Genomic DNA, 13,895 nt, shown 5'->3' with positions numbered 1-13,895 from the left:
TTCACAAACATCAGGCATCCGCCTCCAAAAGCAAGATAACATGACAGCGTATTGCATTTGGTCTGCATGCTCTGAGACGCAAGTCATTTATGATGTACGAAAAAATGAGTCACAGTGGCTTCTTCGATTGCAGCAACTGTCTTTTTTTTTTTTTGCTTTTTTTTTTCCAGAAAGTTACGATTTTGTTCTGTTGAACACATCGGATGGAATCGGTGCTTTATTTGCAAATGTTTTATGCGATATTCCTGTTTTGTGCATAAGTTAAATTGGCAACTTTGGATGGAAACAGTGTTAAAGGGATATTTCACCCAAAAATTAAAATTGTCAACAATTACTCATCCTCATGTCGTTAAAAACTTTATTTCTAATGTATTTTGGTTTATTTTGGTTACCATTGACTTCCATTTGTATGGACAAAAAAAGCAAAATATCTGTTTTTTATGTTGTGTATGTGAGCTAATTATCTTAACACTTTCAAAAAATTTTATTGCATTTTTAATGTTGCAGTGTTTTTCTCACATTTTTGGCAACAGTATGTTTTACTTTAAAATAATTTAATTGCCATCATGATGTGTATTTCTCATCTCAGCTTCATTCAAAATCAAAAAACCCTTTGTCAAGAAACATTTTCATCTGTAATTGCGTTCACACGATTAACACTGCTAGTACAACGGCATCTTAATGTTATGCACATGTATAATTTAATCCACAGTTTAACTCTCAGGTTAGGAAAACAAGTAATATGGTAGCTGATCTGATGGCAAACAACGCTTACATTATGTACCATGTAATCCATACGATCACTGCCGAGCTCAAGTCTATCAATGAGAGTTAAACTTTTCACCTCGTCCTCATGTTCGGGATGCATTACAGGCAAGCAGAGTTCCAGCTAGCCCGTCTGTGTGGTTAACTAAGCATGCCCAGCGGGGATAGACGAGCACAGTTAATTCGGGATCACAGCGCTAGCACACTTCAACAGCACTGAGGCACTGCAACTAAACATCAAACATGTTATTTAAACCTCACTCAGACAGAAAAGTGCAGCAGTCTGAAAAACTGAGTATCACTTTGGGCTCCTCTCATATATGAAATGTGATTTTAAAAAGCAAACTCTCTGAAGTCTCACAACTTGAGGAGCATGTCATATTTCTGTCCCTTCCACACCCAGTCCTCCCTCTGTAGGGAAACAACGGCTCAAAAAAGCCTCCGAGACACAATAGGGATATCTCCACATCGTAATGGGCCAATGTACTGTCAGATTTTATGGCCCAAGGCCAGTGTGGAGCGTAGCGTGGTGCTTGTCTTCTCAAGGCGATCCTGAAAGGCTCTAACAAAGCCTGCTCTTTGAATGACACCCAAATCCCACTGTGACACCCCATCACTACAGCCAATGGTGCAGTAAATTCCCCTGCCAGCGTGACTCAACCTAGCAAGGTATCAGCCACAACACCTGCTGTCTTCCCTGGCCGCTGGATCCGCCGTCTCAGGCGCGTGTGTTTGAGGTCAGGCGTCTGTGCGTATAGAGCATGTGCACTTTGATGGATAGTGCGTGTAACGACATTACCTCTCGGTTATTTGGCAGGCGTGTTCAGCTGGGGAGATGTTCGCAGCGTCAGGCTGCTCTGGAGCAATCTGCGAACCTGCCACTTAATGCATACGGAATACAAATCACCATTAAGCCATGCTAAGTGCTAGTTCAGCAATGCTAAAATAATTTACCGCAACAATAATAGCCGCAATCTCCATTGCCCCGTGGGAAATTGATTTAATATAAACTATTAGCTGGTCATTTTCAAAGAGATGTGTTGGCACAGATTCAGAGCGCAAGGTCACACTTTGTAACAGAATATTCTGTAGCGTGCTAACAGACACAAACATTTATGATACTACCTGTGCTGCAAGTCAAATGTTTGGATGCACTGGCCTGAAATTGTTTCAGGGGTTTTGAACCTTTACAGAAAAAAGCTAAAATGTTCAGAAATAGTAAAAAAAAAATATATATATATATATATATATATATATTTTTTTTTTTTTTTTAAATAGTAATTACATATATATACTGCATAAACTTTTTATTTTATTTTATTGTATGTATTGAATCTGTGATTAATTCAATAAAATTTAATCAAAATAAATAAACATAAAATTTAAAATTTAAAACGTAATTAATCATGTTATTTAATTTAAATATTTTGTATTGCTATTTTCAGGCTTTTTTCTAAATAGCTTTTAGGGACCCTGGATCTAAAGACTTAGTAAGCACTAAGTACATGTAAATTGTAAACTTTTTTGTACTTTTAACTAAAAACGAGTTGAAAACAAGTAAAGAACTTGAATTTAGATTTCTCTAGTGAAGTAACAAGTTTATGGACACTGAGTGGCTTTCCTGATGTAAAGCGTTTGCAGACATTGTTCACAAGCTGTTTTATTGATGTCTTTATACGATTGAAACATGATTACTTAAGGCATGATATATTTCAGCAAGTTGTACTGCATCTTTCAACATACCTTCTGATGTTCATTCATGTTTATTTCATACTGTAACTGGTAGTAAAGTGGGAGAGATGATTAGTTCACATGTGCTCTGTGTTGCCGCTTGAACAGATATAACACTGTTATACCAACTTTAGAGAGCATTAAAATGGCATTTATTGTTTGATTTTCCTGATAAAATTGACAGAATTTGAAATCTGATACGTTGTTTCTTATCTCAAAGAATGCATCCATAATTGTAAATGCATATTTTCTGTACAAAACTGAATATTTAACAATAATAAAAAAAAGGTCCACCAAAACTTAAAAACTTTGAAAATAAGTTTTACTGCAAGACAGTTTGGGTTTGACTTAGAAATACAAAACAAAACAAAAAAAAGAATGACTAGGTGGTCCAAACTTTTGACTGGTATTGTTCAATATAGTTTGTTTTGCAGAAAGACAGATGTTATGAAGCAAAATCAATTTATCCTCTTCCTGTTGTTTTAAGCAAACCACACAATGTTAACCACTAACATGTCGTATATAGTCTGTCATCCAGATATAAAGGAAAAAAGAAAAAGATGGGGAGGCGGATTGGCAGACCACAAGAGACAGGAATAAGAGAGAGAGAAGCAAGAAGCAAGAAGGGGCAATACTTGTATTTTGTTGTTTGGACTGGCAGCCTCATAAAAACAGAGTGGCTCTGAAGCCTGGTGCTTTTCCCCGTGGAGGGGCTGCTGAGATGTCAGTTAGAGTTACTGAGATGTGACGGCCTTGGGAAGAGTCCCGTCAGATGAGATTTAGAAGCTGGGCTGACCAGGAAGAGCCGGGAAGGTTAGTGTAGTGAATTTATTTTGAGAAGGGGCACTGGAGTCTGGGAGACATGGAAACAATGGATGGGGTGGGGAGTGGGGGTTTACTTATGCTTCTTCTGCTCACATTTATAATACCAATAATAAAAGCACAGAGCAGCAGCTCTTTGTATTACTCTGAATGCAAATATTTTGCGGCACTACTTTAAATACACTCAGCCATTCTGCTGTCTATCTATATATATATACAGTATTGTCATGTGATTATTCAGCGCTCATCGTGTCAATCTAAGTAAAAAAAAAATTGTAGCAATATAAAATGTTGAGTAACAAATGAAGAACTCAAATAATAAATAAAAAATTCTAGTTATTTTTTAAGGAAATTAAATTTGAGTTCATCAAGTTAAATGGAGATTAACATTTTTACAAAGCTATACAGAGCCTGTTTTTAAGGTTGCCACGATGCTCAGATCTGACCCGGCAAGATCTTCAAAAAAGCCTTCTAGTATAAAATAACAGATTCATTGCACAGTATTTTAGGCATATTGGCCATAGCAGGTCATTTCTTATTAAAACAATTTACAAAAGAATGACAGGACAGGTAGTTGCCAGTGCTAAGCTACAGGTAGATTCTTGCGGCCTGAGCTTTCGTATCAGAAACGTCACTCAGACAGCCTAGAAAAAATATGAGATAAAACATTAAAGAGGCTTCCTCCTCTATTTGACTTCCCATTTCCTTGTGACCATGTCAGCGCTGTAGTTAAATCTTGCACGGTACAGGATGGATTTCCTCTGAAAGAGGCTTGATACAGTGAGATGTAATGAAAGAGCTCATTAGCGATTCTGAGGGTGGTACTTATTTATCAATCATGCTCTGATTTATGGTATAATTAAACATGATAATTAGATGGTTGTTCAATCACTGCTGAATGGATGGCACTATTTTTCTAACGAACATCATTTGTTAATGAGGGGAAAGAATGGGTGTAACTTTATGATAACGGCTTGTCAGACTCCACATAGACTCTGATCATTTCCTCTGTCATTATCGCACCCAGACTAAATTCCTTCACATTTCTGCCATGTGCATCCGAACTGGAATACAATATGGTTATCAGCGTCATTTTTTTTTTTTCATTTTTTCCATCCAAGATGAAAAGGAATGACAAAAGCTTTCACACCAATAAATAGTCGTTTTTAAGTTACTAGCCCCAGTGAAATGAAAATCAAGCAGATTATCTGACAGTGTCACTGTTTTTTGTTTGTAAAGTGCATTTCTTAGCTTCCCATTAGCTCTAGGGAGAAACGAAGGACCTTTTCCTCACTTCAGTCGGCTTTCTTCTCTGTAATCCTGTCTGTTTGAACTGTGCAGTCTTTGATGAGAGGTTTTGTAGATAAAAAAATGGCTTGTTTGGAGTCTTCGTTATGCTATGAGAGTTTATTATCAATTATAAGAGACATTCTTCAACTTGTCTTATTTTACTCCGGCTCTAACGACCTTCCCCAGCAATTTGAGGAGATGCGTCATTAATTAATGGCTTTGGTGCAACAAAATTAGCACTTTAGAGACTCGACAGGAAACTTCATCAAAGTGTGAAATCCACCGGAGAGCAATCTGACACCATTTCCCTGCCGGCTTGGGAAGATCTGTGTCTTAATCAAGGGCATCTGTGTTTTCTCTAATTTTTTTTTTTTTTAGATCTTTGGTCAAACCTTTTGTGTGTTAGTGTGATCATGTGTGTATAAGAGGCTTTTTGAAGATCAGAACTGCTTCATGAATATTGCAAGATCAACAGTGTCAATAAATGAAACAGATGTCTCCCTTGAGAGATCGTAGATGCGTGACTACTTTTATGTCAACGCATGTGAGCGTAAACACTTCATGTCGAATGCTGTCATTCTGGGTGTGCCAAAACCTGCATATATTTTGATAAATAAGCATCATCATAGATGCTTCAAACTTGTTTTGCTGTATTGATTTGCTGAGCTTGACTGCAGCATTAAAATGCAGTTTAACATGTGACCACTTGACCTTCTGCCTTAAAGGAAGTTTGATGATGAAGTTCACTTCTGATTTCTCAAGGAATGATCTATTCAAAATGAAATATTTAATGCACATTTAACATCTGTTATTACCTGTTAATCTCCAACAGCAAAAAAGCAGACAGTTATAAAAAGTTAGTTTTTTCATAGTATATATTGGGTCTTTATACATTCAAATATATAGCTGCCTTTTAAATTTTAGGATGGAGGTCCCACACCCAAGGATGATTATATTTGGGGGTCCATGGCCTCTTGAAGATTAAAAATTCCTGTTTCAGAGCTTTAGTCTGAGATGTTCTACAGTGGGAACACAATGTTTGTTTGGTATTTCCAGAATTGACAGAAGTTACTGGCATTTTCCTGAAGTTCTTAGTTCAGCAGTCGGATTCAGGCTGTGGGATCGGGCTTAGGGCCCAAGAACAAGCAGCATAAGCTTCCAGATATTTGTGGAGTGAACAATGGTCATCTGACCATGTGTACAATTCAGAGTCTGTTCAATATGTATGCGTATGCCCAGCAAAGCCTTCGTTCCACTGAATACTTGTGATGCATTAGATTCAGTAGAGAGAGCATCTATGCTGCTGCAACTCATGTAGAGCCAAATATCAGACGCTACGGTTTGAATTCTGAAGAGTGTTGGGGTGTGCTTCTTTGGTGGCTTTGAAAGTGTGTGCATGTGGGTTTGCCTATATGCCTCCTCCTCCTCCTCAAAAAAAAAAAAAAAAAAAAAGGAATGAGAAAATTTGGCTGTACAATAATAAAACTAAACTAGTATAGTGAAATATGAGATTCAATAGCATGTAAACAACTCATTTTTCTCAAGTAACACTGTCCAACATTTCTGATAATGCTGTTTCAGACAGATTCAAACCAGTAAAAGATGTTTTTAACTACTGATTAAAAGAACCAGAGTTATTTGTTCATAAAATGGAATTAGGAATAAAGTACAAATAAATGCAGCCTTGCTGAGCATAAAAGACTTCTTTCAAAAATATTAAAAACTACATTGGTCACATTGTACAGTCAAACCAAAATTTATTCAGACACCTTGAACATTTCATTCATTAATACAGTTTATTCACTATAGTTTTAAAAAAAAAAAGGTAATAAAATAACTGTCAGAAAAAAAAAAATCTTAATTATGTCAGATAACACTTAAGCAAAACATTGTCAGGTCAAAGTGTCTGAATAATTTTTGGTTCTAAATTTTTATCAATTTTACTGGTAGTCCACTGTATGAAGAATTTTTGGGTATAATATGTCACAGTTTACTTTATTTTGCTATCCTCACTTACATAAATGAACTATAGTGTCCTGCACCTACTAGTAAAAATATATCAAACATTTTTGGTTTGACTGTATGTTTTTCATTCATTAAAAAGAACCATTTCATAAGAGTAGTTTTGTCAAAAGTACTGACTTCGGTACCAAGTCGGTACTGAAATTTTAAAATGCATTTTGAATGCTGTTGAGCGGATTCTTAAACACCTCTGATTGGCCATTGTGTTCACACGCTCAACAGATATGTCTGTGATTAGCTACAATGATCAACGCTTCAAAAACATGTTGTAAATAGACAGAGCGCTTACACAGATACACATGGGAGCATTTGAAAGCAGGCGTCTGCAGTGGATAGGTCTATCAGTGGATATATTAGGGATGCTAAGGGGAAATGCTGGTATTGTCACATTTTTAAATTTCAGTACTGACTTGGTACTGAAGTCGGTACTTTTGATAACCCTACATAAGAGTCATGTGTTTGTGAATCAGACTACACTGGTCAAGTTGTGTGTTTTTGATACACTAAAATAAAATGGTTATTAGAGTCATTTGTTCGGGAATCCAATTGCACTGAAAATAGCTGTTAAAAGGTCAATTTTGGGAGTTTAATAACTGATATTGGACATATATAAAGATTATGATTAATCTGAAAATCAATATATATTTTTTTACCCAGCCCTATTCAAGTCCGAATCAAAATGAACTTGAAATTTTTTTTAACTTTTTTTTTTTTGCATAATCCACCACACACCACTGCCATGGTGGTCACATTATTTACAATGCCCTTCATTTGGGGAAGACGACAGGAAGGCATTAAAAACAGCTTGTACCACAAGTTCTTTTTCATTCCTGCGTTGGCTTGCCTCTCTTCCTGTAATGAACCTCATTATGTTCAATTACCTCAGAGATGCTGCTGTCCAGAGGGAGCTGCACTCAGACCTCTGGGGAGACGCGTCTGAAAACACGGTCAACACACAACATCCGTTAGGCTGTTTCATTAAAGCTACAAGAGGCCTTGTTGAGGTGTGGAGGTGGGTTTGTAGGATATTTGTTTGGATACCCGGAGTGTGCCTGCATGTTTCCACTTTACACTTCCTTTAAAGTTCCTTTAACGTAGTAATTGGTGTTTATGGCTCGATCTGGCTGAGAGCTTTAACCTGCTGTGATCACATAATGAAATTCATCTCTGTAAAGCTTCTATTCTGTTTTTCTGTGAATTTCTATAACTAAAAGTAGTGAAGCTGCTGTTTTAAAAATAGCTTTTCCTGTAACACAGTTTAGTTTTTTCAATGAGTAACGTGAAGAAACCTGGGAAAAAAGCATTTTCTGGTCACACTGTACTATGCACTGATTTAAAACCACATAAACTCACTGAATAATAAAATATACTCTCCTAGAACCTAGAATGTGATTTATCTTATATGAAGCATTGGCAAGTCTAATTCATTTTAGTGAATCAGTTCATTTGTACAGTTCTTGTAAATTAAATGATTCACTAACTTGTTTGTGTCCCTGCATTGAAATATATAAACAATCATATATATATATATATATATATATATAGTAAATATATTATATATACAAAGTTATATTTTATAATATACTATAGACTATTTAAAAATCATAAAATTATTAAAAATATATTTATTTTTCTGTTTTATATTTGCAAAAATAAATTTAAAAGATATTGCCCATTAAATGTTAAATATCTTCAATGTACATAACTTTTTTTAGTAACAGGTATTGTTTAAAAAGATAACCTGGACTATAGTTAAACTAGTTTAAATGCAGTTTTAAAGTATCTTACCTAACACTGCTGTATTCAATTTAAAGTTTTTAGATGGTATGACGAAGCTAAAGGCTAAGGCATTGATCAACTTTTTTATTAAGAGAGCTTTGAAAGGTCACACTGATGACTGACCATGAGAATGTGTTCTTTCTATTCTCCTGGGGAAAAAGATCCATAAAGCTCATCCACGAATATTCTGGCAGGTTGTTACAGAGCGTCAATGAGGCTCAAAATGTCTGAGTGAGTTTTATGGAAAGCAGAAGGTTAGAACTAGTGACCTTGTCTCCGTTGATTAAACTGTGCCGCCACATGGCAAATATCTTATGATCCACCAGACTTTTTTCCTGCTGTAGTCATTATCATTAAACAAAGTGTGTTAAAGATGCTTCAGGAATTATGGCCCATCTCAGATGTTAGCCTTTGACCTTTGCATTAGCATTTTGACCTTTTCATTAGGTTTGTGTGATGACGGACTCTAAAAGGTGTAATAACTGAAACCGTATCCTTAGGCCTCTTTTGCACAGAGGTCACACTCATAATAAGTTTGAACTTTACTTTTATTCATACTCGACTGGGTAAAGAACCTGCAAATGTTATAAATACTGAGTTTGTAAATGAGGATTAGAGAGCTCAAGCATGTATGTTTCAAATCGATCAATGCTCATTCTGAACACTATTGACTGAAGTGATGTTGGATTTGAATCTTGACTGATCCATATTCCATTTGCCCTCTGACAGAAAGCCATCACAAAATATTTTTTTCCCTGTAGCAATGGAATTGATCTTCATACTCAGCACAATTTATGAAGATAATCATAGAATGACATGCTCTTTTTTGTTGTTGTTAATTCATTTTTTGATTAAAATTGTATTTTTTTGGAAGTAAAATTTTCTATGTCTCGTCTTTTGGTCAGTATTCATGCATTAAAACTTTCAGGAATAGCGGGAATGTCACAAAGAATCCGCCGCTCTTCAGTGTGTGGCAAATGCTAATGAAGGTGTCATAATTAATGGTGCTCTCTTGATTGTTTGTTCCCACAGCGCTGAGAGATAACCGGATTGAGCTGGTCCGAGCCACGTCGCAGGAGCTGACGATCAGCATCAGCGAGGTCACGCTGGCAGACGAGGGGCTGTACACCTGCTCCCTCTTCACCATGCCTGTCAAAACAGCCAAGGCTTTCCTCACTGTCCTGGGTAAGACATCATTTTACATACTGTGTGTAGGATTACATCCTAATGCAGCCAGTTGGAGCGTTGAGTTATTTAGTCTTAACCCTCTGGGGTTTGAGGATTTTTGGGGCCCTGGAGAAGTTTTGACATGCCCTGACATTTGTGCTTTTTTTCAGTTGCTTATAAACATATCAATGGCAAAAGTGTCATTACACTGTATTCAGCACGAACTAGGCTACCATATTATGTGAGCAACATGTATGTACATGTTTGTATTTTTGAGAGAATAACTTTATGCGTGGTTATTGAAAAAACAAAAAACTTAAGTCACTGAAATACGGCCACAAAACAAATACAAAATATGTGTTTACAAGACTTCTGGGTAAATGATGTAAATATTATCCTGCCTACTCGTTCATATAAAACAATATATTGATTTAAATTTTGTAAGACACTTTTTGTCAAGAAAGTATGCGGGAGGCATGAATCTTCATGAATAATGCTGTGATTCACACCTGAGAAGACAAAGACCGATCATGCTTGCTTCCAATTCCTTAAACACACCACTTAAACCTAAATTAATCATTCATAAAGTTCAAAAAGGTTGAAGCGTGTTCGCAGTGATCTGTGTTTACATTAATTTCACGTCATAAAAGCATTTTGAGCCGAGGTACAAGTATATTTAACCACTTACATGACTCAGCCGAACACACAAGCGCTCTCCAGCACTCTTCTTCGAGCATTTGAGTGTGCGGTTAAAATCTAGCCTAGAGTGCCATCTGTTGTTAAAAACTGAGCTCAGAATCGATTCGAGAGAGAATTGCGATACATTCGGAAAATATCAAAATTGATCCAGAATAATAGTATCGCAAATCAAGTATCGATTTATTGTCCAAGCCCTGAATATTACTTTTTTTTTTACTGAATTTTTGATCAAATAAAGCAGCCTTTATTTGCAGCCTTGGTGAGCATAAGAAATCTTACCGTCCCCAAACTTTTGAACAGTATGTATGTATGTATGTTCGTGGAGGACAGAAATATTGCTGTATCGTTACTAAATGTGTGCAACCAGTCTAAACTGGGTTAAGGATTTTCTTAAATGAGCTACACCGAACCATTAACAAGTCAAAAGAAAATGACAAAATTTGTAGTTTCCAGAAAGTAGATAGATAATTAGAATTTTACCTCAGTGGGGGCGTTTCAAATCTAACTTTGGCCTGGATCAGGATTTAATTAAATTGATTCACCCGGTCGCCTTCAACAAAGACACAGATGATCACAGAACAGTGTTGAGAAATGACACAGAAAGAAGTTTAATTAGTTTCCTCTATCAACTTTTACTACTTTTGTCAATCAAAAGTCAACCAGACTTGAATCAAGTCCCAAACATACCAGAGTTAATGTCAGCTGTGACAGTCCACAAACAGTGCTTAATGCCACATTTCTGCATTAATTAGAAGCCCAATTAGCTAGTCTCATTTTAATTAGTTGGCATACACCATTAAAATCATTACAGTTGTACACCCTGTCAACAAGCCTGCATTACATTAATGTTTTGCTCATTGTGAATACATGAATGGATAAAATTAATTTCCATGTTGCAATTAATATCTAGGAAAAATATGCAATAATATACACAATGCTTATTTATTATTTAAACATTTTGTTACATGGTTGTAATATTTGACAACGTTGTTATGTATATTACATTTGTCACATTTATAATGGATATTATGGGTTGTGATTTTCACAAGTACAACATGTTCCTGAGTTAACATCCTTTGTTGATCGAGCTGAAGTTAGCATCACTCTGGTTCCATCGACAAAAACCCAATATAATTTTTCCATCTGCTCTTGGATTATTGCAGAAAATAAGCTCTGTGACTAAAAAAGATTGATTGTTACACGTTTTGTTCACCGTGATAATATTCACAAATGAACACAACTTTTATGAATTTTGAAGCATGAATACAATCGGCAGAAGTAAAAAGTACAATGTAGGCTATAAACGAACTAAACCATGGTCACATGACTTTGTCACCATCACTAAGCCTCTGACAACTCTTTCAGTCGTTATTTAAAAACATTATTCAGTCGTTATTTAAAAACAAGTTTTAAGTTGAATAGTTTGCAAATAGGCTGTGAACGTGGTGAGATGAGTTTACCTGTTCGGTGTGATTGTGTTCAATTTCCCATCCATGGTAGTGCCATTTAGGCACTTGTTAGTAAGTAGAAGCTTTAAAAAAAAAAATCACAAGAAGGTGTTACTGATGTATTTTATGTAGAATAAAATGTGAAAATATCTTGAGCTTGTGTTAAGCATAGACTTTATTTCAGGCATTTAACCAAAAACCCATTTTGACTTCTGGACAATGGAACCCGAAGTGCTAAAATGCTAACTTGCTTCTGGGTTTTGGCCTACAAAAATACATCATTCCTGTAGCATTCTGCAGCAGACTAGCGTAGTCCAGCGTACTTTACTGGGACTAGACTAATTGTCGATTAATACATCATTTGATGACTTATAGCTTTCAACTATCAATTGCAAATGTGCACAAACATTGAAATATGACACAGCAAAGTGGCTCAAGTGAATCTGACCCTAAGTGGTTTTGTATAAAACATTTGTGTATTAAATATCAAGAAATGAATCGGTCAGAAGCGACAGCTTGGCATCTTCACATTTCTTGTCATCTTGGGACAGTATTAAAAAACAGTACGGCACTCAGCTGAGGTTGCAGGCCACGCTGCTTTGGAATGACTGATGTATTTACTCTGTTGCTTTTTAATGCATAGTACATTGTGGTTGTTTTTGCTTTGATTTATTTCTTAGGAATGTGATTAAGGCCTCTTACTCAGGGGAGCAATAAGGCCTGTGAACTGAATGCCAAACGTCTGATCTCATCTTCAATCAAAGAGAACCCAATATCTAATTTTCCTGACTAATGTTCCCTATTGATTTTTCTTTGTCTCAGGCCGCTACCTCAGAGAGGAAGCTCCTGACACAGTAATGTATTTGTGGGCCACAGAATTTCCTGTGTGCTTGAAATATTTGTAAGATTGAAATGCTGATTGCTTTTGTACGTGGAAACAAATGTTTGAGGTTCACTGTCTTCTCTTTTAGGTGATTGTTTTAGGATATGTTATATGACTATTGCTTTTAAACAAGTCGAATGAATCTTTTTTATAAGTAGAGCTTTCATGTGTACATAAGCTATCAATTAAATAATACTGGAGAGGGAATATAACAACACATACTGTGTGAACGGGCCTTATGTCTACCCTCTAACAGATTGATGGCTCAATTGCTTTAAGTTGGCTCAAAATGTACTGCTGTGGATTGTAGTCTAATGACAGTCAGTCTTTGTTCAATATAGTAATCTAATGTTGAAGTATACCTCATATTGATACACTACCATTCAAAAGTTTGTGGTCAGTAGGAGATCAAATAATCCTAAAAAGAATGTATTAAGGTTTCCACAAAAATATTTAGCAGCACAACTGTTTTTAACATTGATGATAATAATAAGAAATGTTTCTTGAGCAGGAAATCAGCTTATTAGAATGATTTCTGATAGATCATGTGACACTGAAGACTGGAGTAAAAGACGTTTTATTCTAGCTTCATGCATTCTGTTTTTATCAACACTTGTATGTGGGTAAAAAAAAAACAAAAAGCTGAGAAAATCTTTTTCTTTTTTTTCTTTTTTTTTTTCAAAGACTACAATGTGCATAAGCAATCGCTTGTTTCTGCTCCTTTTTTGTCTGTGTTTTGATCCAGAGACTCTGTACTCTTTCAGAAGATGCGTAATAGCGCCCCTACCATATAACAGTGAAAACACGGAAAGCCGGAAAATTCCATCAATGGCAGGGAAAGAGTTAAACTCTGCAATAATATGATCAAATAACCACTGACAAAAAAGGGTCTAAATTTAAATTAACCTCAGTGAACGACAAAAAAACCCCAGGCAAAATAAAAGGACTGGAGTAATTCATAGAAGATGATAAATAAAATATCTCTAATCTTTTTCCATTAAATTCACACTTACCTACTGTTAATATTTTGAACTCTGTTAAAATGCTGAGCTATCTCTCACTTTTCTCTCTCTCTCTCTCTCTCTCTCTCTCTCTCTCTCTCTCTCGCTGCACTTTTTCCTTCCATATTAAGGTGTGCCTAAGAAACCAGAAATCAATGGACTCACCAAGCCTGCAATAGAGGGCGATCACATCACTCTGACCTGTGTGACTTCTGGCAGCAAACCTGCGGCTGATGTCCGATGGTTCAGAAATGAGAAGGAGATTAAAGGTAAGGAATATTGGTGAAA

At 36.0% G+C, this 13,895-nt stretch overlaps 1 protein-coding gene across 3 annotated transcripts in view; it reads left to right on the top strand.

The window, feature by feature from the left end:
* Positions 1 to 13,895, top strand: part of cadm2a (cell adhesion molecule 2a) — a 477,303-nt gene that overhangs the window by 427,264 nt on the left and 36,144 nt on the right. For all 3 annotated transcript variants that reach the window (XM_051907565.1, XM_051907566.1, XM_051907564.1), the window contains 2 exons: positions 9,442 to 9,594; positions 13,739 to 13,876. In XM_051907565.1, the coding sequence (XP_051763525.1) occupies positions 9,442 to 9,594; positions 13,739 to 13,876 (291 nt within the window). The remainder of the gene's footprint in view (positions 1 to 9,441; positions 9,595 to 13,738; positions 13,877 to 13,895) is intronic.

This window comes from Ctenopharyngodon idella, chromosome 10, assembly GCF_019924925.1.
Source record: "Ctenopharyngodon idella isolate HZGC_01 chromosome 10, HZGC01, whole genome shotgun sequence".
NCBI lineage: Eukaryota > Metazoa > Chordata > Actinopteri > Cypriniformes > Xenocyprididae > Ctenopharyngodon > Ctenopharyngodon idella.
The sequence above is the reverse complement of the archived record's forward strand: the minus strand, read 5'-3'. Positions and strand labels throughout refer to the sequence as shown.